A 24906-nucleotide genomic window follows, 5' to 3' on the forward strand; every position below is an offset into this window, starting at 1 on the left:
GGCTCCATCCCGGGCCGCACCGGGAGCACGCTGTGCTTAAACCCAACCCAGCGGGCAGCAGAGCCATTCCAGGCTCTGCTCTCGCTTAGCCCGCGGCCGGGGGTCACCAGGAGGCGAGCGCTGCGACAGCTCCGGTGCCAGGATCACCCTCACGGGGCACCGGGGCCTCACCCGAGCCCGCCCCGGCGGCGGAACTGCGTGCGCGGCGCTTCCGGGGCGGGCCGGGCCGGGCGGGAGGCGGCGGGCGGAGGGAGGGCAGGGCAGGGCAGGCAGGGCAGGGCGGCCCCGGGCCGCAGCGGCTCCTTCCCGGGGCTGGAGCACCTCCTTCCCGGGCCGGAGCGCCTCCCGGCGGCGGGGCCCGCGGCCCGGCCTGCTCGCCATGAACATCGACGTGGAGTTCCACATCCGCCACAACTACCCCTGGGCCCGGCTGCCCGCCAGCGTCAGGCAGGTGCGGGATGCGGGCTGCCGGCCCGGGGGGGACACGGGGGGACACGGGGCACTCGGGCCCGCCTGCCCCGGGGCAAGGCGGGCGGGCCTTGGGGCTCTCTGTGGGGACAGGGGGACGCACGGACCCTCTGTGGGGACAGGGGGCTCTCTGTGTGTTGTGTGCACGGTGTCCTGCGGGGCTCTGTGTGTGAGGAGCGGGGAGTCTGCGTGTGTTATGTGTGTGTGTGGCTTCAGTGAGGAGAGGGCTGAATTGAGGTGCCTTGATGGTCGGAGGGAGATGTGGGGACCCCGCTCAGCTTGTGGAGGGGTAAAAGAGCCCAGCCGTGTGTCCCCTGTGCCAGCCCGAGCGGGACAGGTGCCTGCCCAGGCTGCTGCAGCCCCGGGTTCCAGTGGACAGAAAACTGTTTGCTGCAAGTGGCTCAGAGAAGGGAAAACCTCATGAAATTTTGATTGCCTGGGTTTAATGGGCCTCTGGTAGCAACGGGGAGGCATCGTGTCGAGTTGGGAGGAGGTTCATGTTCTAAAGGCTTACACTGCTTTAAAGCAAATGCTGTTAAACAATTCCTGCCCTTGCACAGAGGAAGGGTGGAGAGGATGAGTAGTCAGTCGCTGCAGGCCACGAGTAATGCAGCTTCTGGAGTTTGTGATTCCAGGAGCAGTAAGGGGAGAATAAATGATGATTTTTCTTTACCTGTCCAGCTGAGCACCATATTGTTGGCTTTGTGATTCAGGATAGAAAATATGCCAGTGTTTATTGCATTAATTTCATTAATGTAACTTCTGGAATACTGTTGGGCTACTTCAGTGTTAATATAGTCCTTAATATTTTTGTCCTTTGAGCAAACACTTGGCTCCCTCTTTGGATATTTAATCAATTCCAAACCCTGTCTCTGATATCAGGTGTTGCTTTTCCAATAACTAATTCTGCAGTTTGTGTGCAACTTTTGTTTTTAACCCATATGTGCAGTAAAGTAACTTTTTGTCAAAGAATCTCTTTTAATATAAGCATTAATGAGGGAACCAGAAGAGGGAAGAGAAAAACCAAAAACCCAGATAACTTGTTGTAGATGCAGAGTAAAAAAGTAGTATGGGGAATATTGAGGGGACAGTTTTTGAAATGAGGCATCTGAAGCATGAACCAAAGTTCTCTTTTTATCTTCTTTTGTGATAGTCAAGTAATGTGCTGTGCTTGTTCCCTAATCTTGTGACCAAGAATTACTTGATGGTTTTACTTCCGCAAAGCTGCAACTTCAGCTGGCTCACTTTTATTTTTTTTTTTCCTTCTTTTTTTTGGTGTTAGAAGTTTCTTAGGTGTAGCAAATAAAGCTTCATATCGTTCATCATACTTGGTTGTGCTACACTAATTCTGAGTACTTTCTCAAGGCTGAATGACACTGAATGCTTGGTAAATGTTTGATGCATCATGTCTTGGACTTGAAGATCAGATGCTCCCTTTTTATCAGTGGTACTAGGAAAAAAATAATCTAAAAATGATTGCTGAAATATGCATCCTGTGTAGAGACCTATTTAAAGGTAGTTTTGAACTCATAGAGAGACTAAAGATGCTGTCATGTTGAACTCAGGGACTCCCTGAGCAATGACAACTGCCTGCATATGTTTCCTCATAAGAGACTTTACAGTGGTTTAACTAAAATGGTGAGGGGTTGTGCAAGTCAGTTAAAAGGCCTTTATGTTTTCAAGGGTCTTGGAAACTCCCAGAGGGAATATGAGAGGCAGGTCGTGCTCTACAGCATCCGCAATCAACTGCGGTACCGGAATAACTTAGGTGAGTAAAGAGGCAAAGTAACTTCTGATCCCTGCCTAGTTCTTCTGTGTGGAAGCTTGCCTTCACTGTAAAACTGCAAGAACAAGTCCAGTTCAAAGGCCTTTCCTTCCTTGAAAATAAATGCTTCCAAATAATGAAAGCGTGAAAAATCCTGACTTTTGAGTCCATTTCGCAACTTTTCTAGCAAAGCACTCTTGAAGATTACTGAGTTGACAGGTGGAACCGAATTCCTACTATAGTTCCTCTGTCATTTTCCAAGAAATTAAGAGATGTTAAGTTAAGCCTGCCACTAGGCGAGATGCAGACAGTTACCCTGACTCACAGGAGCTTTTGGCTTATTTGCAGGCTTTCAATTTAGTTTACATTGACTGAATCCATTTGTCTTCTCAAAGCAGATAATAATTTCATTAATGAACAGATAATTTTCTACAGGCTGCATGAGTTCTGTCTCAATGGGCCACTTCCTGGTGACCTTTTAGATGAATCTGCTCCTTAAAGTCTTTGAGGCTACTTGCATCATGTGTAGAAATCCTTGGATGCTGAATTCCTTACACCACTGCTTTATTTTGCTTGTAACTTTCTTTTTATTGCCATTATGCTATTTTTAATCCTTTGTTGTAACACTTTTAAAACAAGCTGAACATCATAGAACATTGTAACTTTTTCTCCCCTTGTAGTTAAGCATGTCAAGAAAGATGAACGTAAATATTATGAAGATCTGTTAAAATACAGTCGAGATCACCTCATGTTGTACCCGTATCATTTGTCTGACATCATGGTGAAAGGTCTGAGGGTAACACCATTTTCCTACTACACAGGCATAATGGAGGTGAGTGCAGAACTGTGGTGGGAGGGTGTTGTTCTCTCTCTGGAGATGTTGGTAATGGCCCAGTAATGCATATGAGGCTGTGTCAGGGTTTTGTTTTGTTTTGTTTAGGCCTGCCAGGAAGCGCAGGAAAGTTTGTAGAGCTGCTTTTACCTGCAGTGTTTTCCCTTCTGCCCCATTAGCCTTTCAAGAGCTGGACTTTTGTCACAGGGAGCTGGGGTGGGACTCATTCTGAGACCAGACTTTCTCTGATGTTTGTGATTTGTGAGCCTTCGCTTCAAACTGTAAAAGAAATACCTCGTTTTAACCATACTGGAAAGTTTTTGAGGTGCCTCAAGCAGATCTGTTTCCTATGAGAACAAGGATGTTTCTGTTTTCTGTCAGCATTCTGGCAACCTTCTTTTATTTTCGTTGGATATTTGAAGTGCTTTTATTTTATTTTGTATACAGTGATTGCAGACATAATGGATTAGTTGTTTGTTTATTCTTTTATTACTGTTAGCAATTCTGTGTGCTGCTTTGTTTTTTGAAGAGAGATACAGGATTTTGTTTATTAGTCTTTCAGCCAACATTTTTCTATGCAAAGCTTACATTAAACAGAAGTCTCACATTTTATGTATTTAACTTACTGGGTAATGATTAATCAAATAGTTGTCAAGTTTGATAAGGTAACTGACTTTAATAGATCTGTTTAAAATTAACTTCATCCTTAAAATAAAAAGGACAGGCAGAATTTTGGACGTGTTTCTCTGAAATGATAAGTTTTGTCTTGCAACTTAAAAGTTTTATTTTCTTTTTAAGGATATAATGAACAGCGAAAAAAGCTATGATTCTTTACCCAACTTCACTGCTGCTGACTGTAAGTATTACCTAGATGAATTACTGCTTTCAGTGAGTTAGAAGTAAGGAGCTTCTGAAAATGGATTTGTGGGCATCTCTCTGCTTGAATATGAGCATGTGAATGAAGGTGTAAAAACATTTAAAGTTTTAAAGTGATATTAAGGAGTGTGTGCTCTTCACACAGAGTTCTGTCTCTGCAGGCAGGACTGGAATTGGGCTGGTTTGAGTACAGATAGACGTGGTACAAAACCTTGCCTGTGTCTTTGCTTGCTGTGCACTCCTGTTTGCCTGCACTTGCTGTTGATGTACATCAGTAAACTGAGCTGCTGGTCCTTCCCCAGTGGGCTTTTTTTGGGATGTGTTGGGCAGAAGACTTTAGCAGGACACAAGAGGCTGCTGACACTCCTGTGAATTGGCATCCATGTGGATTGAGGGATGATGTACCAGGAAAGAGAGGCAAGAAGATCTGGTATTTTGTTACACTCTGGATGTGCCAGATGTTTTATCTGTTGCACCTGGGTATGGGATGGGGAGCTTAGGAAAGCAAAAACCTTGAACCTGGTGGTGGAGAACAGGGTAAGATCAATACCTTACTGACAAGTCTTATAAGGCAAAATATAAACTGATGGCACAGGGAGGTTATTAACCTGCCACTGAAATGTTACCTATAGATAACACATAATTCCTTGCCTTTGCTATGCATTCATAAAGTTCTTTTTAAGGATAGTGTGTAGTGAGGTGAGGAGTAGCCTGCAGCTTTTGAAAGCAGTTGGTTTTGGTTTCAGAAGGATATTCTCAGTTAACTACTAGTTATCCTCTATGTAATGTTCACAGAAGTGAAATAGATGAGGAAGAACCTTCCTCAGCACCAGTTTTCCTGTTGGAAATCTATTGTTAGTCAGAAATTGAAGAAAGAAAAGTTTTTTTCTGTTTTTGATTGATTTCTGCTGCCCCCCAAGAATTCTGTTATCGTAGCACAGTTGCAGATTAGGGACTGCAGTATAATTGACTTAACCTTCCTTAATTACATTTTTTCATAAATACAAGTGTTGAAGTAGAAAGTTGAAGTTAAATTTGAGACAGAATATGGCTTAAAACTAATGGATAGTTTTCTGCTATCTGTTCATGGTACCTTAATGGTTGAAGGCTAGAGATTATGGAATTAAACTTTAAATCAGTTTAACTCAACTATATCTTAATCATACTCCTTAGAAGATTAAGTGGTCTTTTGTGTTTAATTCTCAGAGTTCTAATCCAGTGCATGGCATGGGCTTTGTTAAGGGAAAGAAAAACTATAACTATTAATCTGAAGTTGTTGATGGGAGTATAGGAGGAAAGAGGTTGGATTATTTATTACCTGCTACCTTGTGACTTGAATGATAGGGGATTTCTTTTTTTTTTTCTTTTTCCCTTAACCTGTACGCAGTGAAAGAATGGGGACGGACTATGGAATGAATTTAGCTCCTGTAACTGTCCTTTTATTTTTGATAAGAGTAAATAAAAAGGTTATTTTAGGAGAAGGTCTAATTCTTTGAAGAATGTTTAATATATCTTAAACCTTTCTTAAGATACATAAAACCTTACTTATTTTTCAGGTCTGAGACTTCTTGGCATAGGAAGAAACCAATATATTGATCTAATGAACCAATGTAGGTCTTCAAAAGTAAGTTTGTCTTAAATTTTGCCTCCCTTTCCTTTACCCTTCTGTCCCTCTCCCCCATATTATTTCATAGGAAATGAAGAATGGAATAATATTCTGGCCCTGGTCAGTTTAATAGTGTGGCTAATTGAGTGTGATGTAGTGTATTGCTAATTATATTATGTTTCCTCAAGTTAACAAAGAGCTTTTTGGTTTAAAATTAAAGTATAAAAAAGGAAAGGATATTAATTACTCCTTTTTAATTTTTGTTAATCTTATATTTTTGGACCTATACTTATGATACCAGATAACTAATGTCTCCTGGCCACTATAAGCAGGGAACAATGATACTGGTTCTGAAATAATTATTCCATGTTTCTATGTGGGCCATTGAGATCACAGTTTAGTCTGGAACAGTGATCCATGTAGGTGTAAATTCTTGCAGTGTGTGAGTTTTTCTCTAAGACAATGCTAATGAGTGCACAGACATCCTTGGACATGAACAGCACACGTGGAAAGCACTGTATCACAGTTGATAAAAGTAGAGCCTTTAGTTTGCAACAGTTCCTTCCTTTCTTCAGGGAACTCAGAAGTGCTCTTGCTGAAGCTTCATAGTCCTTTAACTGAAAGTGAGCTTACCAAAATATGCAGCTGATAGTGAACCAAAAAGTAACAGCTGTGCCATGAAAGAGAAGCTATTTAGCTCTATAAATAAACAGTATCCTCCAGTTTTTCTTTCATGGATTGATATTCACTGTAATTTTTTAGCACTGTGCTTATTACTAATGTTGTACTTTGTCCCTTAAAGTAAACAGAATATGTTCCTAAAATGTGTTTTTTGACATCACTGAACTTTTAAAAAATGTCCTATTTCTATACTTGTGCTCTCTTACCTGTTCAAATTGGGAAATGTCACAAATAGTTTAAATTTGGACTTGATCCTAACAGGGGGAATAGTGTGGATTTTAATTAGCAACACCTACAATATGGATGAGCTTATGGGAAGGTTTAACAATATCAGATAGAAATATTTTTTTTCCTCTCTATTTCCATGTGATCTGAGAGAGGAGAGAAACTTTTGCTAAACGACAGCACTAATAGTAGCATGTGTGTCTGCAGTCTGTAAATATAACGTACTTAAAAATGGATGTTTATACAGATCAGTTTTTATAAAGGTAAATGAATGTCTGTGCATGTGAAGTGCTCTCTATTACCATCTCAAATGGACTGTACCACTGCAGAAATTTTTCAGAAGGAAAAGTGCCCATGACCTGTTACCCGTGAAGCCCGTGGAGATCGCTATAGAGGCCTGGTGGGTCGTGCAGGCTGGTTACATCACTGAGGATGACATCAAGGTACTGTAGTGTGGACTGCATCTCTAAATCTGGGTGAATACTGAGAGTCCCTGAAAGCAGGGGCTTGCTTTCATGTGACATACACAAAGATTGTGTTACAGATTTTCAACAACTCTCTTACGAGGATCTTAGAGATTAGAACTAATGCAAATTGAGTCAAAATTGACCTGTCAGGGCTTAAATATGAAATTTAAGAAAACATAGTTTGTTGCTTCTTCCCTACAAATCATATGATTGTGCACATAAATTAATACAGATTGGCTGAAGCAAAACAACCTCTATACTGTACATAGTGCAGAAAGTACAAAGGGGAGAGAGGGCAGAATATGTCAAAGAAAATCTCAATTTTCAACTTCAACTGTAATTAGTATCGGAATGGCAGTGGGTTTGATACATATTTTCTTTGTTTCTGTTCTTTGTGTAAGCTTAGTTTTTCATTGTTTGCACGTAAAAAGCTTGTAAGATGACTTACTGGTTCATTCTCATTCTGCTTTCATTTCTCATGAGTGTTTTTTTTTACAGTCATTTGATCTGAATTTATTTTCTTTAGTAGTTTTTTGTTTAGATTAGAACATATTTAAAGTAGTAATGGAATCTCTTTTGTTGAATATCTTAGGCTACTCATATTCGAACATCACAGCACCCCAGGGTAGTTAATTTGAAGCCAATTACTTTGATATTGTAATGGGCCTCTTTCTAGAATGTTCCAGTTATGTGGCTGAACATTCAGTTTGGAAGTTTTAAAGAGCAAATCTGTTACACTATGGACTTCACTTGCCAAATTCTTGTGCAATTAATTTCCTTTCCTAGAGCATGCATAATTTTGTGTGGGGACAAGCTAAAAAAAATTAGTAACTTTTAGCAGGAACTGCAGTAAATTCTTCAGTGCAAATATTTTGGTTAGGAATGTGGGCTACTCCCTGTACTCTTATATTACTTATGACTGATTTGAGGCTTAAGTATTGGCAAGTTTTTTGAGTGGTATTAAGTTGCACAGACTCATTTCTACAAGAAACTAATACGATTTTTTTTTTTTAAACCTAGATTTGTACCACATCAGAGAAGTCTGCTATTGATAAGATAATTGATTCAGGTCCTCAACTTGCTGGTTCATTAGACTTCAATGTCGTTCACAGTAAGTTTTAATGAACATTTCTGGGTTTAGATCTTGCTTAGTAAGTTCTAGTAGTGTCTAGAAACTAGGAATAAAGGTGATGTAAACATCTGAGGCATAAAGGAGAGTTGAAGGAAAATATTCAAAAGCTTGTACAGACTGCAGTGTAGATCTTGTAAATGGTTTATTGGTGAACAGTTAGCAGCTCTGTTATTGCTTTGTCATTGGTTGAGTCAAAATTCTTTCGTTGGAAGCTGTCAGTAAAGGTTGTGGGGAAAGAGAATGTAGATGAGAATATGAGAAACTAAAATTAAAAATGTCAGAATCCTGAGTAATTAAAATTCACTCCTTGCTTTTCAAAGGAGAGTTTTTTAGATTTTTCTACTATTTTAATACCATAAAATGGGGCTGTTTTGTTTCACAGAAGTCTGCAGCTGTTACTGGTTTCTCATTTCAGTGTAACAATTAATAGATACAGCCAAATCGTATTAGGGAGTAAAAATTCACTGACAAGGTCCTCCTTGAAAAGTCAGTTCTCTGTAAGGGCTTGGCTTACTACAAGCACTCAAACCTGCACACTGCAGTTTTTAGTCAGAAATTGAGACAGAATTTCATTGCCTGTTACTGAGCAGAACAAAACAATTACAAAAGTAAGGCAGGTGAAATTCATACTCCTGAGGGTATCTGAAACAGTACAAGGCTTAATAAAACTTGAATTCCAGAACTGCTTCATAATCTTTCTTTATAAATGGCCCAGTGTTTTTGGAGAGTGTTACAACTCAGATTTAGTGTTTCAGAAGGATCTAATGTATGGAAAAAGAATGTACATACAATTAATGTAATGGGACCGTGAAATGGATCATATTTTCTGTGCAAAGAGGACTGCTGAGTCCAAACTACAATGCCACCAATGCATTTCAGGTGTATAGATAAAGATGTATCAATCATAAGAGCTCAATCTAAAGGATAGACAGTGTAAAGCACGGTTAGCATGTTGATGACTTGTAATGTCATCCCGATCCATTAAAGCTGGTTTGTTGATACACATTTTGTAAAACTGAGTATGTTACTGCTGGAGCTGAACAGTGAATCAACCTGAATTTAAGTGAGGTGGTGGGTTAATGCAGGCATTTTATTTAAGCTCTCATTGAGGGTGGTAACTTAACTAGATTTAATTTAACTACAGTTGTACAGACACACACTATTGCTGAGTTCTCTGTGTGAGAACTCACCTAACAGTTTGACTTCAGGTGTTCAGTAGCCCTTCACCTGAAGGCTCTTTGTAGCTTCACCACCATAATGAATATGGTGTAGATGCACTGATCTTGGGTAACACCAAAGAAACCACAGACAATAAATTTGGCTTATTTATGTTGCGCACTTTAGCTTTATGCCTTGCCATTAAAGTACAGCTAATGTTTAAGAAGGATTTAAATAATGCTTTCAGGCACAATGATGTGATTCCTGGGGTGTGCTGTGCAGGGCCAGGAGTTGGTCTCCATGATCGCAATGACTCCTTTCCAAATCAGCAAATTCTGTAATTCTGTGATAGCTGTTACAAAACTTAGACTCTAAAGATAACCATGCTGTAAAGTTTTTCCCTTTCTTAAGAAGTTCTTACTGGCTTCTCTGCAGAATTTAGTTGAGATGCTTAATGCTCAAATCAGTTTCATGCTTTGAAAGTGCAATTTAAATGTTTACCATATTGTTGTCCTTGTTGTATGCAGTGTCTCTGTAGTCATGATGGTGAAAATTAAGGTAACATTTAGGCAGAGATTTGCTCGAGTTTTTTGAATGGAGCTGCTTTAATCTGTGGTCATTTTGCTGTGCAGTCCTGGAAGTGTTTTTAGGGTTCCAAGGGTGCTCTACATCAGGCTACAAGTGAGGAGCTCTGTTTTAGGGTGACACCTGGTTGATATTAGGTGTGGTTTATTGATCTGTGCATTGCAAAGAAATATTCTTCTGGGGAGGATATTAGGAAAAATTACTTTAAAATCTGAAATTGCTGGTGGGGGAGTCTGCTTTATCTCTTCAGTATTTTGAAAAATGTTTTTTTTTTTTTCTTTTTTTTTCCTAAAATGTTGTCCTTTTATTTAAAAAGGTTTGTATAACAAAGGATTTATTTACCTTGATGTACCAATATCTGATGACAGCTGTATTGCAGGTAAGTAAATATTTCACGTTATTATACTCTACTCAGTTTCCTTTCAATTACCCTGTAATTCTCTGTCTTAGAAGCTGCTTGTATGTGTACATATGCCTGCTCAAACAAAACATTTGAGCTATAAAACTTCTTACTGACTAAATGTTTTCAATCCGATTAAAACATTGTTTTTATTGTATATAGGATTTATTTCAACTTGAATTCTTAGGTTATATTGAAAGCAGATTTAGGCAAGATGAGATTCTTTTATGGAAGTCATGGCATGAATTAATAAGTGCCCTCCTGTAAATTTGTAATAAAAAGGAAGAATAGCATAGAGAATTGTAATTACCTTACCAAACATACATGGGTTTTTAGCTTCTTTCCAGGCAGATGTAAGGTTTTAATAGAGAGCAGTTCTATTCTTCATGGGTATTGTCACCTCAGTTAGTCACAAACTGTGCCTGGGGACTGTGTAGGAACTTGAACTAGCACAGCATGTGGGCTGGCCTTTGAGCAGCTTGTTTTGCTGTGATAGGTCTCAGAGGTTTGTGAATTCACTATAATCTGCAAAGGCATAGATTGTTTGGAACTTGGTCATGCAAAAGTACCTGACATTGCTGTATAGAGATCATTTAAGTGAAAGTCCTCTAAATACAAGAGACTTACTGCTTAGGTAATTGCTCTGGAAGTCTCAGTTCTGGGGTACGTGGGTGGTGTGGGTTTTTTCATGTCCTACTCCAATCACAGTTGTGATTTAATTTCCATCCACATTACAAAATCATTTTATGGGCTGAACACTGGAAATTATCTGTAGTTGTTGAGCTGGAAAGTGCAAGGCTGTGATGGAAGTTAGCTTGGCTTTATTTTCTATATGAAAACATGTTGACAGGTATTACTTTCGTAAGGAGTGGGGGAATTTTAAATACCTCATATGCTATCTTGAGGTTTTTATTCTTTGTGCCTGTGAAATCCTCAACATTGCAGGTATCATGAACACTAAAGTGTAAACTTATTTTTCTGTTTTAGTACAGTTTCAGTTTAATAAAGTAAGCGACCAAATTGTAATTTTGAAAGTAATTCTTATTTCAGTGCCACCACTTGAAGGTTTTGTGATGAACAGAGTGCAAGGTGATTACTTTGAAACATTACTGTACAAGATATTTGTTTCAATAGATGAACATACTAATGTGGCAGAGGTAAGTTAAACTTAACCTGTGTCAGGGAGATAGGAATACTTGAAAATGGCCCAAAGCACACAGCTACAAATACTTAGAGATGCTGATTGATGTACAGTGATTTTGTTTAGACATACTTAAGATGCAACCTGTAGCTTTTATAGTGCTTCAGTCTTGAAGGAGTACCTTCAATTCAGTGAAGTGATTACATTAGCTGGAATGAATTTATACAGAGTTGACTAAAGTAGGCTTTTATATAAGTTAGAACTGGAAGAAAGTCTGTTTTGCTAATGTGAAAAAAGTTCAAGTAATTTTTCTTTGGCAGTGAAAGCACAGAGGGTGTTGGCTTAAAATAGGAATGTAGCTTTTGGTAAGCATAGTTTGAGTATGAGAAATATGTTTTCATAAGATCTTCTCAAAATTTGCTGAATAAATATCTGAAAAATACCCATTAAATATGTCCAGGATTTGTTTTCCTCTTTGCCTGTCTTCTGACATGCATGGCTAACCTAAAATCATATATACATGGTTAGCCTAAAAGTTACGAAGTGGACTATAGCCTTGTATTTCTTCTGCATGCTTTCAAGTGGGACAATTATGAGGTTTCATGCTCTTTTTTCATCATCTTTGATGCAGACAAAATTGCTTCTACCAGTACAGACTGGGTTTAGAAATAAGACCAATAAAAAGATGACAAATCCCACAAATAGTGATTACCTGCTCTGTTAATTTACTGACTTGTCTTCTTGTCTTCTTTTATTTTTAAGCTGGCAAACGTATTAGAGATTGACTTATCTTTAGTAAAGGTATGTGTGTACAATGCGTTTGTTTAACTGGATACAGAAAGTTCACTGTCTTGCAACCTTGGTTTCCTACAGCAGTTTCCTTACTCTGTGTGTGTGTGTGTTCTGCAGAATGCTGTGTCCATGTATTGTCGGTTAGGCTTCGCTCATAAAAAAGGCCAAGTAATAAACCTGGATAACCTTCATCCATCATGGAAGAATGTTCCTTCAGTAAACAGACTGAAGTAAGTGTCTTTCCTCTTTCTTAGGCTTATTTTTCTCATTGAAGGGAAAACTTAAAACAGCTGATTTTAAAGCTATTGGTTGCTTGCTTTGACTTCTGCAATAACAAATCTCGCTTGTCTTTCTAATGTGTATAATGACAAGAATACATGATCCTCATGTTAATCTGAGGATGAGGAATGGTAATTAAACCTGTAAATTCAGAGTACTCCATTTGGTCCTGTTACTTAGTGCTGGCTTTTTGATCTTTAGGTACCTAGTTACTCATTTTCCAGCCGGTTACTGTGTATTTGTTTTCTGGGGCCAGAAATACCAGCTGTCAGTGTGCTGTTACAGAGGCTGTGGCTCTTGGCACTGCTGGCAGTGAATATGTGCATAGAGTTTGCTTCTTTGCTGTTAGGACCCATTACAGTTCTGTCAGTGACACTATGATGTAAGTGTGCATCTTCTATATCACTTCCCAGGAGAGTGCTGTTAATACCACTCAACAGAGTTCTTCAAGTTGAAGTGCCAAGTTGCATTAATTAGGAATTGTTAGGTGCTTTTAGCTCAATATCTATTAAGCCATTTGAAATTACTACTATTCCTGTTTTCTTTAATGCTTTTTCAGACTGTGAGAACAAAGTGGATTAGATTTTTTTCTATTGGATTCTTCAACGATGCTGGTTTGATTTTTAAGATTTTTTTCACAGTCTGGTATTTTCGGCCCCCCAATAAGCCTTTCTACTGCAGCTAAAGCGGGACCCTGAGGGATTTTAAACTTGACTGATTTAGGGTTTGGGCATATTGAAGGGCCTGTGTTGGGTATGCTTGTGCATGGACTAGTAGCACTGGGAGGCAGAGATACTTCTCTGGTGCTACAGTGACCAATGGATGTGGATTTTAATTCACATTAATAGGAGTACTTTGGATCCTCAAAAGATGCTGCTTTCATGGGACAGTGGGGAAAACAGAAGTCCTGTACAGGAAGCTGGGTCATCAGCCACAGATACAGATACCAACAGTCAAGATGATCCAGGTTAGTACCAACAGTGACTTTTAATACATTAGGATCAATTATATTTATAGAGTGGCATAGGCTGTAAAGAGGCCTAGAAACAAGTGAAACACAGATTATGTAGATCCTTTTATCATATGGACTATTCAGTGGGGGAGGTGGTGTCTATTTCGTGGTTTAAGAGTCTTCAGCTAAATAACTTCTTTCTGAAGATGAGACTGATCTGTAATGTGGATATAAACTTGACACAAAGATACCAACTTCTGAATTAAGTTAATTAGTAGTTTAGTAGTAATAGGGGAATTTTGTTTTACTTGGTGTGGTGATATCTAACTTTTTCCTTTAAAAAAAAATTATTTGTTATTAGATTTGATTAAACTTGATACTATTTTTAAATAAAACAAATGCAATCATGTACTTCCTTTTTGTTTTCTATTAGCTGAAACAGCCAGTGTGAGCAGCCTGAACCTGTCCAGTGGACACACGAAGCGCATTGCCTTCCTGTTTGATTCTACTCTCACTGCCTTTTTAATGATGGGAAATCTCTCACCAGTATGTCCAAATTGTTTCATGTATTATGCCAAGAACAAACATGTAGAGTTTTAAATTACTTTGACATCAATATAATATAGCTTTATTTAAAAAATAAATACCAAAAAAATCTTCTGTATTATTTATTAAGTAGTAGTCTTGCTTAATACAGCTTCTACTTGCCCATTCTGCTCTCAAAGAAGACAGTTTTGTTTTGTTGTTTCAGAACTTGAAAAGTCATGCAGTCACTATGTTTGAAGTTGGGAAACTGTCAGATGAGAGTCTTGACAGCTTCTTGGTGGAGCTGGAAAAGGTAAATTGTTACATGTTTGACAAAATGCTTTTTCAGCATATCAAGTGTTAAAGGGACCAACTCCATCTTCTAAAGATAATTCTAGAAGGAATACTGTAGAATCGTGTCGGAGAAGTGCTGTTAATTGCTGTATCATTCCATACCAGTCAGGATGATTGGACACTTCTGTTCTTTTACCTAAAGAATGAGTCATGGTTCTGATTTATAGTTACTGTCTTTGTGTACTTTTTGACCATTGCACTAGCCTGGCCAAGACATTCTTTTCATTTAATAGTTGCATTTAAGCTTTTCATTTAATAGTTTGCATATAAGCTGCAGGGTTATTACTCAGTTACAAAGCCTTAGAATGCTAATTTGTTCATCTTTCCTTTGGTGTAATTGATCCTTATGTAAACAAATTGTATGCATTTGTTTTGTTTCCTGTTTAGGTTCAGAGCACAGGAGAAGGGGAAGCACAGCGATACTTCGATCACGCCCTTACGCTGAGAAACACAATCCTGTTCTTACGGCACAATAAAGACCTGGGGGCACAAGCTGTACAGCCTGATCAACCAAATAATGGTACTGTGAGCACTTCTGGAAATCCTAAGTTGTCTTACTTATCTGCCAGGCACTCAGCTTTCTGCCCTTGCTGCTCTTGTAGCAGTCAGTAGTAGCCTACTTGGTTAAAAATATTTTGAAATATTTTTCATCATCCTTTGAGCCTGTGTTACTAGGTTTGCTTGTTGAATGACAGATTTGGTTGCCAAGGTTTGCACTTTAGATGCAGAGCAACAGATTAAAGGGCAAGACCAGCTGAACTTGAGAAAGAGATTGTTTCAAATCACTTGCTTTTGAAAGTCATATAGAAGAGTCAGCTTCAGCTGTTCTGTCAAAGAAACATTTTTCAAGCCACAAAAAGGAGTGTATTCTAATAGGGTTTAATTTTTACGTTTTTATTCTAAAACTTAGTTAACTTTCTCAATGTCTCTGTGTTTATTTCCTGTGTTCAGTTAGTTGGTAAGAAACTAGTTCACTCTCAGACAGCCCTGCATGCCTAGAATTGCTAAAGTTTTGTACAGATTTATTAAAATTCACCCCAATTGTTTAAAACATCATTGTGGAAAATACTGTATTCATGGCTTAGCAGAGAATGGAAATCATAGTTTGTGTTTGTATGTCCCATTTTAAGTGATAATTTAAGAATCTTGTGTTTCGAACATAGGGTTCCCCTTGGACCTGTTACGATGTGAGAGTTTGCTCGGTTTGGATCCGGCTACCTGCAGCAGAGTTCTCAACAAAAATTACACTCTGCTGGTTTCCATGGCACCACTCACCAATGAAATTCGACCTATTAGCAGCTGTACACCTCAGGTGAAAAAATTTGTCAGATGTCCCTTTTAAAGTGACAAAATTATTAGCATGCAGAATATTACTGTAATTTATCTAATAAAAATGTTGAGGAAAAATGTGAATATTTAGTACATTAACTTTGTTTAACTTACTAACTTTGTTTAACTTACTAACAGTTTTTCTGTTCAAGTTCGAGTCAGTGACAGATATTTTATTCTTGAATTTTGATTCACAGAAAATACATTACTGTCATCTTTCTATAATGACTCTTGTGTCACTGGACTAAGTACACAGAATATAGTTAGTGGAGAGTAATACATTCATGCTTCAGTGTTCAAAAACTGGATTTATATTTCTTTAAAACTGTTGCTTCTTAAATTAAATCTTTGTGAATGAGGGTTGCAATCTGAAGTTGTGTCTATTTTCTTGAATAATCTCTCTTCAGCATATTGGGCCTGCAATACCAGAAGTCAGTTCAGTTTGGTTCAAACTGTATATTTACCATATAACTGGACAAGGACCACCCTCCCTGTTGCTCTCTAAAGGAACACGTCTTCGAAAACTCCCAGAGGTTTTTCAGGTAGTCTGTGTATGGATTTATTCTCCTTCCTTCTCCAAGTGTTTCAAAGATATGCTGTATGCTATTTAGAGATAACATTTGAAGTCAGAGGTACAATTCATTGTAGATGATGTTCCTTTTCTAGAAGCAGGTTTTATATAGCATCTTGGTTTGTTTTCTTTCAAAGTTCTGAAAAAGGAATGCTACTTATGTCCCTCCCTTTGTCAGAATGTGACTCCAGTATATTTGATGCCACCCCTTTCAAGTTTAGTGTAAAATGTGGTACTGCAGTCTTAAGAATTGAGGTTTGTTAGCCCATCCACAGAGAGTGTTAGAAGCATGTAGAAGAGCTATGTGAAAAGACTGAGACATAGTATAGTGTACTTTTTTTAGCGTTGTGCAAGGAACGTCAATTCTGCATATAATTCTGTTTGGTTTAGATGGCTAATGTGATCACTTCCAGCTCATCCAAATCTGTGCTGGAGACTTTGGAGTTATTGGGTGTAACTTTCCCTGCGATTTAAATGACAGAATAATTTAATAAAGGTTGCATTAGGTTGAAAAGATGGTCTTCCTAGCCCCATAGCATGACTTGTAGCAGTGTCTGGAAGCAGAAAAAAGCAGCACATTGTGTAATACTTCCTTGTTAAGACCTTTCCACTCCTGCATGTTCTGGTCTGGAGCTCCCTGGCTGCGTGTGATTCTCTGCACACAGAGATTGTGACTCAAATTGTTGGTTCTCCACTGATGAGTTGATTTCCTCAATTCCTTCCAGCCTGGAATCCACCTACCTTTTAGCATCCATACAGTGCTTTGGCAAGGAGTTCCACAAAACAGCACAGGTGATCAACTTCTGCCTGAAAGATTTCAGATGCTGCCTTCTCCCATTTTGACTCTGAGATGCTAATAAAGACAAATGTACCACAAAGGAGCACTGCTGGGTATTCTGTATACTAGATAAATGTAGGTGGAAAGGCCATAACAACTTCTAAACTTGCCTGAACCAAAAAAATCTTTGCATCTATTGACTTTAAATTAAAATGCCATGGGCATTTAGCAGTGTTTGGGTCTTGCTCCTCACAATGGAATTTGTAAAATAGTATTGTTCAAGTTTATAATTGCAGAGAAGCCTCTAAAGTTTTCATCTCTTTTTTTTTCATCTTGTAGATACATGATGAACAAAATATAATAGAAAGGTTTGGAGACATTCAGAGAGGGAGTGCATTCTTTGATGTACCTACATCAGCAGTCGTCTCTAGCACTAGGATTTGTGAATTCCCTTCCTCAAACCTTTCATGTGTCCCTTCCCTTTATGATTTCAAAAATTTTGTGGATACCTGTATTTCTAAGATTGACTGTAAGATCACACAGGATTACGTCAGTCAAGTCTTCTGGAGCAGAAGGCATTTCCTAAGGCCATTAGTGATGACCTTGGTTCAAACCCTAGTTTGTCATTAATTCAAACCACCAGTACATGTAGGGATTGTGCACTTCTGTTAGTAAAGAAGCATTCAGTGTGGTAGGCTTGGAAAACTCCAAAATACTGCATGAATCTCAGTGTGCTGACAGGATAGATTTATTTTAATTAAATGTTCTCCCAGTCTGGAATTTTTTTTTTCCCCTCTATGGGAATATGAGTGCTTCACTCCCCTGCTGATTTGTAATGTTATTTTCTCAGGGAACGGTCAAGATATTTCTAGAAATCTTGTGGAGATGCAGTGGAATTCAGTCTTGAAAACTGAGAAACTAGGAAATTATTTATTGGTTTTGTCTGGTTTTATTTTAGTGGTTTTATTTTAGTGGTGTTGTCCACCCAGCCCTTAATAGATGTTTTGGGGATTGATCTATGTTTATTCTTTGCTGATAGAGTTACTTTATCCAGCTTATATTTTGCTTTTAAATTATGTAGGATTATATTAATCTCCTATTTGCTAGAAGGCTGCTGTAATGGCCACATACCTTTGCAGGATTTGGTGACAGATAGTTCCTGTCCAAAATAGCATTTTAACTTAGAGGCTGGCAAACTTCTGTCTCTACCAAAAATACTAACATGAGTGATCCTTGGTTACAAGCATAGCACTGTAGAGCTGTAGCTACCTATGATAACTTCCTAGCTGTGATGATATGCTAATGCCTAACTCTAATATTTCACTTTATGTGCTCAGATAATTCATTACTACACACTCTCTTAATTTCTCTCTTCCAGGGTTACGATCGCTTACTAATAACGTCTTGGGGTCACGACCCAGGAGTAGTTCCTACTTCAAATGTGCTCACAATGTTGAATGATGCTTTAACTCATTCTGCTGTTCTAATTCAGGTACAGAGTGCTCTGTATAAATGATGAAAACCTGCATAATTTTTTGAGTTAAGCTGTTCTGTGGTAGAGGATATTAATGCAGAAGAGCTACACTTCTGCCAAGAGCTGAAAAATGTTTAACTTCTGTAGGCGGTGCTGCTGTGATTCAGTGGTGGTTATGACACAGGTTTTGAACTTAATTCATGTTATATATACGTTTATATATATTAAATATATTACAGTATATGTGTTATTATATATATACTGTATTATGGGCAAGCATAATGAGTTTTGGTAGCTAAAGTAGGGGAGATAGTAAATTGGGATGAAAGTGAAGGTTTTTAGAAACCACAAAGTTTTTGGACATCAATGACACAAAGTAACTGGTATTATGAACTGTTATTTAAAAAAAATACTGTATTTAAGAAATATACAGCTTTTCAGACTGCTTGGTATTTAGTTCTTACACTAAAGTATGAGCAAAACGTGCTATTTATCACAAACAGCAGAATAGGTTGGGTTTTTCTATTTGGAAGAATTAAAATTGTTTCCTCATCAGTTTCTTTGGTTCAGCTGAACAGTCAGAATTAATAATTTAAATAAACAGATATTTTAATACTGTAGCAAACATAAAATTACACATTCTCAAAGGCCAGCTTGTAAGCAGCATGTGACTGCTGAGAAATGTTCGTATGCAGGAGTGGGAAGTCCCTCTTGCTCCAGAAGTGCTCAGCCTTTAGAAAATACTTTTATAACCAGTAATTGGAGAGAAAAATTGCTCCTTTTCAGTGAAACTTCACCTCATTGTGTTTACCACATGCATTTTAAGAGGAAAGGTGGGGTACTTCAATTATTTCAGCGAAGAAAGATGTTTAATGTGTAAATATCTCCATTGATTCGTTTCATCAACTTGGCTGGTACTCCTTAAAATAAGGGAGCACAAGTAGGACTGACTTAAGCTGATGAGTATTTTTTCCCTTCTTAATTTAATTTCTTGGTGTTCAGGGTCATGGCATGCATGGAATGGGAGAAACAATGCACATACCTTTCCCTTTTGATGAAGCTGAGCAACAGGGAGGTAATGGATCATCTTCAATGTAATTTCTACATTACATTGCACATCACCTTGTGCAATAAGGTTGCAATTATCCTTTTAAAACAAATTTTGTTGATCTTATGTGTCATATGAGAAAATGGACAGTTTTAAATGGTTGACAAGTATCTTCTGAGTTTAGAGATATCACCTTCCCCTTTCTATCTTCTCTGACCTAATTAGAATGTGTTTTCTGGCCTCTTATCTCCTAACACAGATATAAAGAAATAACTTCCACAAATACCTCCAAATTTGCCTTTGTGCATACTTTCTTATTAACTAGCATATTTATTAACTTCATAAATAATTCTTGCATATATTATATTGAGCATTTCTTAACTGCAAGACAGGTGAGACCAAAACTGAACAAACTTCTCTTGATTATTAGCACCAGAAACTTACTATGGAGGATTTTTCCTCAGGAAAAGCTTTGCTAGCAAAATCTATCCCTTCAAAGTCTGCCTTGCTCAACTGATAATTAACAAGTTCTCAATATTCCGTAATGAGTAGGACAGAAGCTTTGCATAGTTGAGGCTATAACCTCTTCAAGTTAGAGCTGTCATGAAAGTATGAATTTCCAGATAGGAAATCTAAAATTATTTAGTCTACTGCTTAGAAAAGTCTGGGCCAAGTAGAAATAAAACTGCCTTCCTAATTTAGTTTTCACTAGGTTCAAAATTTGTTACTATTATATTTGCTCTCTCTGATATGTCTGTTTTTTTCATCTAGTATCAAGTTGGAAGTAACCTTGAAGTTAGAATCTCTCAAGTTCTGACACAAGCAACTCGATGTTGAAATTTCTTGTTAAGCTCTAATGCTGTATTCTAATTCTTCAGAATTTCAGATATGTGAAGCTTGTATCTTGCATTGCATCTGCCATAAAAGACTCTGGCACTGAAAGAGCTGGACACCTGATTCCTAGCTGAACCTTGCCATTTCTGCTGACTGAATGTGTCTGTGTAGGAGAGAGATTGTCTTTTGTTTGTATTTTTCTTTCTCCTTGACTCTATTACTATACTAAAAAATACCACCACCATGTTGGGTATGGTGTTAGTCCCATATCTAACAATGTGATCACTAAGATGGAGCATTACAAGCTGGAAAAATCCAAATAAAACCTTACCCTGGCCTAGAGAGGAACCACGTGGTTATGGGGCTGGCCTCTTGTAAACAGTGCTGGAATATGTTTTGTTTCCTCCTTAGACTTCTCTCGTGTGAACATGGGCATTCATACAGCTTTAAAAATACTGAGAAACAAAGTGGACTTGCAGCATTTTTGTGGCTATGTCACAATGTTGAATCCTTCAAGTCAGCGTGCTAACAGAAAGCTGAGTGATGCTTCTGATGGAAGAGGTTGGTTACCAATAACTGTCTTTTTAATCTGTATTCCCTTAATTTCACATACAATCACTTGAGCAAAGGATTTAATTCTTTGATTTATAACTCTACAAAATACTATCCAACACAGATAGAAACTCATTTTGAGTGTAATTCTGTGGGTAGTAGGCTTACTTCCTAATTATTCTTTGAGACTGGCTCAGAAATACCAAGTACACACTGATAAATGACTGAACTAGAACGGTCAATAATGGGAAAAACTACTCTTATAAATAGTAAAAATAAATTATGTCTTTTTTATATGCCAGAGCTTAATCTTTCATAATTGTCAAGGATCCCTAAATAACTCTTCAGTCCCAAAATGAGTCCAGCCCTGTGTTTCTCCCTATCCCTTCTTTCAGTTTTATAGCTTTATAGTCCTTGATAACTAAGGTAACTAATGAACTTCTATTCATGTGCATGTTTATGTAAGAGTTACTTTGCCTTTAGGAGAGACTGAACTGGCATCAGGATCTGATGTAAATGGGAGCACAGAATCATTTGAGATGGTAATAGAAGAACCTTCAATGGATTCTGCAGTCAAGCAAAGCCTTGAAGGTAAAAACATGACAAATGGCTTGTACTAAATATTACCTTGTTTTTAAGGATCTGAGTTCATTGTTTGATTGTTCACTGGGACAAATACAATGTGAGATTCCTCTTCAGATTCCCTTAAATATTTGAGCATTTCAGTAAATGAGCTGTCATTAAAAAGCATGAACTGTCCAGTGGATCCAAATCCAAGATTTTTGACCCCAAAATGAGCTTTCTTGCTTTCTTTCTCTTACGCTTTGGTTATCCCTTGTTTTTCTTTCTGTAGTACCCACAACTGAACTGGAATGGGTTCCCCTGGAATTATGCTTTGGCATTCCACTTTTCAGTTCTGAGTTGAATCAGAAAGTGTGCAGAAAAATTGCCACTCATGGATTATGTAGAAAAGAAAGGTGAGCTGTAATTTATTGGTTGCGGGTTTAACAAATGGTGTTTCTGGAGCTTCTGCAAAAAGAGATACTTACAACTCAATGACTATAAACCAGAACTGAGCTATGTTTATAGAGTAGCTAATTCTGATGTGTAAGGGAGTTGTTTTTTGGCTCATAGATATGTACAACTAGTCCTCAATTGTGGTGAGATTAAGATTAGGCTTTCTTTTATCGTTTCTGTAAAGCAAAAATTAGTTCTTTGTTGCAATATGTCTATGAACAGATCAGTAAAAAAGTAAATTTGGATGCCTTCCTACTTGTTTTCCTTTCCTAGCCTAGCACAGGCTTTTTTTCCTCCTCCTAACTGTTCTGGAGTGGGGGAGGAAAGCTTGCTGGTAATCCTTCAGTGTAAAATGCATTTAGCTCTTATGGAAATTTTCTTTGTTGGTATCATACTTGATAAGTTTAGTCATGGCTTATGATCCAGCTGTCTAATGCTTTTTACTGCAGCTTTTTTAAATGAAAAATTATTCTTTCAACAATGGGATTCGGAGGTTTGTTTCTTTTGTTTTGTCGGGGGGTTGGTGGGGCTTTTTTGTGGATTATTTTTTGTGGCTTTTTTTCCCCTAAGGCACATTTCTGGAAATCAAAAGTAAGGCTGCTTGAAAATAAGGCTTAATGCTCTTATTGTAGTAGTTGACCTGCTTTTAACAATGTGTCACTAATAAACTTCTTAAAAGTCATGTTACCAGACTGTCCTAGATAAGATTGAGTCTAATATATTACTTATTTTACGTAAAATAATATTTTTCAATTACAGTAGTTTCATTTTATTCAGTGTAAATGGTGTGGAAAATAGCTTTTACCTGACTAGACTCAAGAGCAGATGAGTCAAGCACCTCTTCAGTGATGACAGCATTATCAAGCTTTATGTGTGACAGCTTTTCTCACATGATGTTAGATACCACTGGAAATATTTGTGAGCAAGTTACTGTAGGTGTGCTTTACTAGTAAAAAATTGTGTACCTTGACCATAGCTTCTTTTCATTGTTTTTTACAGCCTTCAAAAACTCCTACATTCCAGTAGAAAGCTGTCTCTTCAGGTCCTTAATTTTGTTCATTCATTCCAGGTAAGGAACAATAATCCAGGTGTTAATTGTTCTGTGTGATCTGTCATCCCTTTCTGCCCTCTTACTTGCCTTCTTTGAATGTCTGAAAACATACATGGCTTGTTTTATTTGCCTTTTCTTTAAATGGTAACTATATTGAGCACTCAAGTGCTACTTGAAGGACGTAGTAAGTACTTCCTTATCCCTTTTTTAGCCTCATTTAAAACTTGTCTCAACTCTGTGGTTGCTTCCGGTGCATAATTATTTTCATTGTTTTTTATGACACCTTCTCAGCAAAGTTATCCTTCACTCCTCCTCTTTTAACACAGCCTACTCTGCTGGTTATGTGGTGGCTGCTTGGATATGTTGGAGAGATTTACTGCAAACCAGGGAGATGCTAAATTTGTCTGCCTCTCAAGTCAGTGTTTCCTTCGAAAAAATATATTAACATGGATTTCATGCCAGTTACTTTTGTACTTCTTCTAAGATCCTGTAGACATTAGTGTTCAATGAGTATAAATATGTGCAACTCCATACTCTGGAAGGATTTTTTAGGAGTGTAGGTAGGAAATAGGAAATTCATGTAGTAAGCAAAGAGGAATGCCAGGTCTGCAGCCTGCTCTAATTCTGCATGGAAGCAAGCCATGTCCATGTGTAACATGGAATATGCTTAGCTGCTCTGTCTTATGATACTTTTCTCTAAAACTCTGTTTTTTCTAAGATAATGAATTTTTAGGTTACTTAGCCAGGTAGTGTTACGGATGGTGTCATCCTGAAACTGTCTCCTGATGAGAATGCTGGAGATTCCTAGTAGGTCTGAAGCCCTGAAACCAACTATCAGTCTCAAGTGACTCCTGTCCTAAGGTGTTAGATGTTATTTCTGAGATACACTTTCCTAGATGATGTCCATAGAAAGGAAGAAAAAAGGTGCTGCTGTGAGTTAAGATGAGAAAACCAAACTTCTGGGAAATAATATCCCTCAGCATATGGTCAAGTAATTGCCTCCAAATACATGTATCCATCTTAGCATGGTACAGGATAAATAACAGTCTGATAGATGTCCTGAAGATTTTAGAGCTTTCCATTCATTTTTTCTAGGTCTTCAGTTTTAAGTCTCAAACTTCCCTGAAGGTTTCTTGGAAACCAAATCATGCATGCAAAGATGCAGCTGAGGCATCTGTATGCTTATATCATTTTGTTTATTCTGTTTTCACTTCCTTAATTGTTTGGTATTAATTGGATTATAGTTACACACTTCAGAAACTCCAAGTGTATTTGCAGATTAGATTAACCTGACATGTTCTTTGTTTTTAAGACACAATTTTCTTTGTTTTGCTTTTAGGAAGGTATTTCAACGCTGGATCAGCTCCATGATGCTGGTTCTTCAAGTTCACTTCTGCAGCCAATTTCTGCAGACATGGGCGTTCCTCTTCCTGCCAAGAATCTCATGTTCAAGGAAGGGGTATTATCTGAATGGAATGGATGGGCCCCTTCCTCAGTTTTTTTCAACCACACCTAGGGAACAGGTCAAAGAGAGGTTCTTGTGCATTGATCACTAAATGCCTTTCTTCTCTTACGGTTAATTCCTAGTGCCAACCACTAAGAAGTGTACTGCTGCTGCAGCATAACCCGTGTAAAAGTAGTGTTACAAAAATGTGTTGTGTTGCAGTATTGGGGAAGTACTTAAACTGTCTAGAACTTGTTACTCATTACTGCATATCTTGCTGCAACAGAGAGCTTTTTAGCTGTCAGCACGATTTTTATCTTGAGACAATCTTTCTTTTATAACTAAACATGCCCTTTCTAGGCTTTCTGATGATTGTTAAATTTCTATGCTGTCACCACAAAATTGCAATAGTAGTTTTCTATGTTCGTTACTCAGACATAAATTCTGTTTAGTTTTGTACTGTATTACTGGAAATTTTTCTGTATAAAGGTAAGAGTTTTGGCTCTTCCTCTGAAAGCTCAGTGATACCAACTGATTAAATAAAAGCATCATGATGTTATGGGGCATTAA

General features: G+C 38.0%; 1 protein-coding gene across 1 annotated transcript; it reads left to right on the forward strand.

Annotated features, from left to right (window-relative positions):
- The first annotated feature begins 319 nt into the window (after window positions 1–319).
- On the forward strand, window positions 320–24906 carry FAM91A1 (family with sequence similarity 91 member A1). The gene is made up of 24 exons (XM_083868885.1): window positions 320–451; window positions 2152–2236; window positions 2914–3065; window positions 3864–3921; window positions 5498–5565; window positions 6783–6896; window positions 7941–8031; window positions 10112–10174; window positions 11246–11352; window positions 12099–12137; window positions 12246–12358; window positions 13256–13374; window positions 13793–13905; window positions 14111–14197; window positions 14626–14758; window positions 15402–15550; window positions 15975–16109; window positions 18295–18408; window positions 19393–19465; window positions 20684–20833; window positions 21308–21415; window positions 21678–21801; window positions 22841–22910; window positions 24232–24906. The coding sequence occupies exons 1-24, from the start codon at window positions 380–382 to the stop codon at window positions 24406–24408; spliced, it is 2514 nt and encodes an 837-aa protein (XP_083725011.1). The 5' UTR covers window positions 320–379; the 3' UTR covers window positions 24409–24906.

Source organism: Zosterops lateralis (assembly GCF_965231275.1).
Source record: "Zosterops lateralis genome assembly, chromosome: 1".
Taxonomy (NCBI): Eukaryota; Metazoa; Chordata; class Aves; order Passeriformes; family Zosteropidae; genus Zosterops; species Zosterops lateralis.

Bases quoted from the DNA above. Each gene is read 5' to 3' on its own strand.
- FAM91A1 (XM_083868885.1), top strand. From the start codon at position 380: ATGAACATCGACGTGGAGTTCCACATCCGCCACAACTACCCCTGGGCC. The intron at 10,175-11,245 runs GTAAGTAAATAT...TTCTTATTTCAG, and splicing joins TGATGACAGCTGTATTGCAG to TGCCACCACTTGAAGGTTTT. The intron at 18,409-19,392 runs GTACAGAGTGCT...CTTGGTGTTCAG, and splicing joins ATTCTGCTGTTCTAATTCAG to GGTCATGGCATGCATGGAAT.